This window comes from Tribolium madens, unplaced genomic scaffold (genome assembly GCF_015345945.1).
Source record: "Tribolium madens isolate multiple individuals breed KSU strain unplaced genomic scaffold, Tmad_KSU_1.1 Scaffold_20;HRSCAF=117;Tcas5.2_LG4, whole genome shotgun sequence".
NCBI classification, from domain to species: Eukaryota; Metazoa; Arthropoda; class Insecta; order Coleoptera; family Tenebrionidae; genus Tribolium; species Tribolium madens.
The window spans coordinates 13698039-13704368 of NW_025400985.1; the positions used below are offsets into that span (position 1 = coordinate 13698039).

General features: G+C 32.5%; 1 protein-coding gene across 4 annotated transcripts in view; it reads left to right on the forward strand.

Annotated features, from left to right (window-relative positions):
* Window positions 1–261: 261 nt before the first annotated feature.
* Window positions 262–6330, forward strand: part of LOC123004872 — a 14179-nt gene continuing 8110 nt past the window's right edge. For 2 of the 4 annotated variants that reach the window (XM_044398371.1, XM_044398374.1), the window contains exons 1-3: window positions 262–418; window positions 1085–1236; window positions 4567–4818. In XM_044398371.1, the coding sequence (XP_044254306.1) occupies window positions 1146–1236; window positions 4567–4818 (343 nt within the window). In that variant the 5' untranslated portion in view covers window positions 262–418; window positions 1085–1145. Of the gene's footprint in view, window positions 419–461; window positions 478–1084; window positions 1237–4566; window positions 4819–6330 lie in introns of those variants that run through there. The other 2 variants (XM_044398373.1, XM_044398372.1) reach the window with 2 other exon arrangements.

Here is a 6330-nt window from a genome sequence, read left to right on the forward strand (position 1 = left end):
AAAATCCTCTTCTACACTTTGACACCTTTCCAAAAATCTAAACCTTCTCTCTTAAGGTAAAAAACCCTATCACGTGCAATACTCTACCCTTGACCCTAGTCTTCGTTTTGTTACATTTAAATCCGCGACCTTCCCATAAACCCCCTGCCATTTTTCGGATGTAAGTGGGCCGACTGTTCTATTTCTGTCCATTCCTGCGTATGGCCAAACAAACACGGCCAACGCAATAAATACACCTCGACAACAATCGACCACCGAAAAGCGCGAATTTTCCAAAATACTCTTCAATGGTATGGAGGGGGGCGTCGTGACGTCGGCGTCGGTGCTGGACCATGTCGTCGAGCGCAAACCACCAGCCTGCAGTCAGTGTCGAACGCCAGCAGTCGCTCACCACGACTCGGTAAATAAAGCCACTTAGGTCAGTAAAGTGCCATTTTTAACATTCAAAGTGTTATAACCCCTAAACTAACACCTAGGGTGAGTATGGTTTCGCTTGCAGCACTTGGGGGGCTAAAATCTTGCACCAAAGAAAATATATTTTTTGCATTTTTCTGGATTTTCTCGAGGGGCTAAATTAAGCGTTCTATTCTGGTCCTGGCATCGGCATGCCTTGTCCTACATAGGAAGGGTACGCACCAGCAATCGAGACGCATTATTACGTAAGAAGAAGTTGGAAAATGGTAGGTTCAAGGCTCCAAATCGGGCCAATTTTGGTGCACGTGTTGTGCTTTGGACCAAAAGGAACCACCTGCGCCAACAGCAATTTTATTATTAAACTTGTGAAACATATAGTTTGCGAAATGATGAGGCCATTGCTTAAGAATGCATCGGCCTAAATATAGAATCAGCGATAGTAAAGGAGAACTGATACTAGCCTGGGCCTCTCGCCAAATTAGTACGGGATGGCGTGGGACTCGAAAGCTCTCCAAGTGGTGGAACTTTTCACTTGCTTCTGTGGGATACTAATAGTGATCGTATACATTGCGGTCATTACTTAATACCCCGAAAGGAAAATTTTACTAACACTACTAAATGGATTAACAAAATACTCGAATTCGATACTACTGATGGTTTGGAATTTTAGTAGACGAACGACGAGGCTTCATCTATAGTAGAAGTAGCAGCGAATCTAAAAATCCGGCAAAATGTTCAAGAATCATCTCGAAATGATCGGCCGTAACGAAACGGCTTCCAAAAAAGCTAAATTCTGGCAGTCCTTTGTCGGATCCCTTAAAGGTAAAATTCTTTGTTTATAATGTTTTCATCTGTGAGAATTATTAAATTGCAGTTATATTTATATAAAACTGTTATAGAGTTTCTTTTAAATCCCAAAATAATCAAAAAAAGTAAAATTAATATTTCCATTTCCAAAAATGTATTGTTTCCAGTTACAAAAAATCACGGTACTACGATTTTGCAAATAACCTTTTGTCTAAGTGAATCAAAATGTATCTATTTTGTTTTTTAAACTATGTTTCTCTATGTATATGATAAGTGATAAACGATCAGATTTATTCATTGTTCTTTTCCATTGTTTGATAAATTATTTCAAAGGTTGTACCCTTGAATTTCTGGCATTTTTATTTAAAGAAATTATCTGTTACATATAGTTTTATAATTATAATTTAATTTTCTAATGCTTGTAAACGAACTCAAAACAGTTTTTTATGTAATTTATTTTATACGGATATAGTATATTGCAACCGAAGTGGGAAATATTTCATTGGTTTAGGTTATTTGATCGAAAGGCGTAGCCTCGTAACCCCGGAATTCCCACCATTGTTTGTATATGCTTTGTACTTTATTTAAAATCATATATTGTTTAAATAGTACAATACCTGTTTTTCTAACAAAGTTGATGCATTGGCTTAGTTACTATGCAAACATATTGTGTTTTTGACATTTCTGACATTTCCTTTCAGAAAGTTGGCAATCCTACATAAATTTCTTCCCAACTAAAAGATGGAATGACGTATTTTTTGATCTCTGAAACGTTAGGAATCGCTATATTGCTATAGTAATTGTGAATAAAAATTTTTACAAGCAAAACGTTTGATATATCAAAAGAAAATACAATAAATATCTYATTTTTTTTAGTGTAAGTATTAAAAAATATATACTGCCAACATCGAATAATGTAAAAATAGATGATATGAGACTTGTCAATTTTTATATGTTGTATTACTTTATGTTGCCAACTTTATTTTGAAAGTCATCGGCCAATTTAATCAGAAATTTAATCTAATATACTCGTACGATATAACTTTTCATATGCATAAATATTTTATTAATAGTTATTTATTATACAAGACGATAAAATTAAATTTTATCTTTGAAAGCAAAGCTAACATGAAGACAAGAGTAGATAAAATTCAATTTTAACATAGAGGATTGAACAAAAATATTTTTTGTCTGACACAAAGTCTTAACAATAAAACAGATTTTTTTAAGACCATGATTAGGTATATTGTGTGACATTGGTAACCAAAATAATATAACATATATTTATTTATTTTTATCAACAAAAATTAATGAAACACGTAGACAAATGGAAATTAGTTGTTGCTCAATTCAAAAAAATTAACAGTGATTTTTCCGAATTTCAATAAAGTTTATTCAAACCAAAATTCATAAAAATAGACACCTACTCTGTATCTTGTTTTGAAGCTGGTCAGTCAAGTTTTGTGTCAGGATATTTAGGTCACGAATGAAAGCAATGTTGTTGCCAAGCTTTTGATCAACTGTTTTTAACAAATATCAAATTTCTTATTAGTATTTGAATAGGTTCTCAACATGTAAAATTTTGCAATGAATTATTAATTTCTTTCCATACATTTTAAATATGAAGTAACTTATGACTTTAAATTATTATGGGTGTAAAGAATTGTTATGAGTTACTGTTCGGCGATCGGGATTTATTTACCCCCACTACATTGCAGTGCCGTCGCGCGCTTGTCTACGAGCAAATTTCCGAAATGTAACTGTTTATTTTTTGAGTGTCGTATAATAAGGTAAAGCTGTCAAGGACTGTTACTACAATTTGATAATTGTTATTTTAACAGATTTTAGTGAAATTCAAGGTCCGTGTTTTCGCTACGGACGACACTGGGCCGACTCATGCTACACGTGGTGGGAGGCAATTGCAAAATATACGTAAATCCAGAGCGCCAAACAGTGAGTTACGACTCAAGGCTATTAAAGTTAGTTTTATAAACTTGGAACATTTGTAATATAGTACAAGAGAATAGATTCTGTTTATTAATAGACATTTTGTACACCAAAGTTTAATTTCAGAACTTAGTTACTTACCTACCAATAATGTCATAGAAGGACTTCAATTTTAGATTTTTTTATATTCTTAATTTTCATATAACTTTTCTTAATGTTTTTTAAAAATTTTTTGACACCTTTAGCTCGTTTTTTGAGTGCTTTGAGTTTTATTTTCAAACTTGGACAATCATGAACTTGATGTACGAGTTTTACTCTTTAACATTTTTATCACATTAGGTCCTACTATTATTGCAGTTTTGCTAAAACTATCTCAAAAAAATTCATAGATGTTTATTTACATGCAATACAATTTTTTAAATGAAAACCAAAAAAGCTTTTAGTAAACATTGTGGAACTCATAATATTCGATTTTTATCATTTGTCCGTATGGTGTATAGTATAGTGCCTTTTCGAGGTCCGTAAAAAGGATCTCAGAAACTAAAAAGTCGTATGTTTCCTACTTATGTATACATAGGTATAAACAAAAGTTAACGTTTTAGCGAATTTTTAAAAACATTCATATTTTCTGATATAGCAAATAAGACATTTGGAAAGAAGACATTACGGCTCTTTTTAGTAGTGGCAAGATTACATTAGGTACATACTATTGTATTTTCTAAAAACACGTGGAATGTTGGAAAGATTAATTATGCAATTCTGTGATTGCACGTTAGTAATTTTAATTGGAAACAAAAATGAAAATATGACTATCCAAACATTTTTGTAGAAAATATTAGCAGTATTATTTTGTTGTTGTTTATTATGTGTTGACATTTTATTTTCGCTTTTGAAGGCATCGTCAATTGAAAATGAGTATATTTTTGAAAATTTTTATAATTTACAAATTTTGCACTATAATAATAACTGTTTATAAAACTTTTTGGGGTATACACTGTGTCAATTTTAAAACTTGCAATCGGCAATATCTCTCAACTGAAAAAATTTTTGAGAATCACTAAAAACCGTTTTGGTGTTTCTTAGGGGGAATCAAAATGACATGGTAAGTGACGCACCTCCACCCATCCTTGAATATAATAAAAAAATTAAGATTTGTACCAAATAGGCTGTGGCTTCAAAGGTCATTTACTATGCCATTTTGATTCCCCCTAGGAACCACCGAAACTGTTTTGAGTGATTCTCAATAACTTTTTCAGTTCGAGAGATATTGCCAATTGCAAGTTTTAAAATTGATACCTTGTATACTTTTGACCAAAATTATTTTCTTAAAATTCTTCTCTTTTTTGGTACGAATTCTTCAAATTGCTGGTGATGTTTTACAAAGTTATTTTTTTTTAGGATCACAAGACATAAGGGCCACCGATCCCATCCATACTCGTCCAAAAGGCATCTTCCGGCCAATCAGCGATCTTCCGGAATTGGGTTCAGGTTGGCCATTCGGCAAATCGATCTACGACGACCCAATCCATGCCGGTGAACGCATCCATGTCCCTGGATACCGATACGACCCATTGCATCGGGACACATACGGCTACTCTCCTCGTGCCATTTACCCCCACAATTACGGCTCCCTCGACAGATACCGGCCCGGTAAGTCAAAGCACTAGGCCGTTCCTCACCATCAGGGCCCACTCTGCAATCGTCTGTGTTTCATACTAAGTGCCCTTCAATGAACTTATATGAATAGTAGCTTCGCCACTATTAAATCAATTTGTGAATTAACACAATTATTATTTTATCACATTTCAAAAAGTAAACACATAAACACTTTTATTGTTGCTTTTCACTTAGTTATCTAGATCTTTTTGTACAACACACAATACAGTACAATGTAAAGTGAAAACACAATATTTTATTTAATTATTTGATAATCTGTTTCTGCTATGTGTACAAGATACATTAATAAACTATATCAAAAAACGTAAATTTCAACCGCCCCGCAAACGCTTGAGCTCGCGTATTTTTCTTTTATCATTTATTTTCAGGATTATTAACTAAACTTTATTGTAATATTTAATTGTAGCTTTATTTATCACCTTAGCAAGGCTGAAGGCTTTTTAACGTTCCTGCTGCTCCAGCATTTGCCAGGGCGATCCACGTTTTTTTTTTCGTAACCTTCCCTCTTTACACACAAGTCATTTTTGTGCGACAAGAAGTTTGTCTGTCACTTGAAGTTTTTTTTTTGAGGGAGACGCGATGGTTCGGTCGCCTTGGAGGTAAGAACAGATTGATGCTTATTAGATGCCTTAGCCAGCATTAACATTGTTTTTATGTTTGCAAAATTAAATCTAAAACAAAACTAGTGGATACAGTTTGTTAAGTCATTTATTTGAACACTTTATAGTAGTCACACTAATTTTAATTTTGATTTAATTTTAGCTTTTAATATACGTGTGACATATATTTTTTCATTTCGTATTATCATATTTTTCACGCGTTGATCTTATTTTCTTTTTGCCCTATTCTATCGTAGTTTGTAAATTTTAATAGATGTTTATAAACTCATAGTGTATACAAAGGAATTTTATTATAATATAATCATGTGCTCAAGCTTTTCATAAAAATTATTGACGCTTGGTAGGAATACCAGAAGCTAAAATCCTACTGGGTGATTTTAAAAGTTATAGAGAAAGTTTAACTAGTCACTGTTGAACATAAGTATTTATTTATTTATATCTTATACAATATACAAATGTCATTAGTTAAAAAAACAGCTAAACGTTTTTTAAAAGGTTGAGAACCACTGGCATTTCGATATTTGACTTTAAATAATGTAAAAAAAAGTTCATAAAAAATTTCATTTTTATTAAGATTAAATTAAAACCACTGTCATTTGGCAGATCTGTGTACCAAATGCAAATGCTAAAACTTTCAGAAGTTCTCAAACGAAGAGTTTTTTTTATTCGAAAACTATCAACTTTTATGTATTTACCTAGGGAAAAAACTGGTTATTTTGGTGTACGCATTTCATTAATTTCTGATTACAACGGCATGAGCCGTTGAAATTAATTTGGCAGCATTTAAAAATGTGATGTCAGAAGATATCAAATTTGAAGTCTCATCTTAATACATTCATTTTTGTTTTAGACCAGAGTACCATAT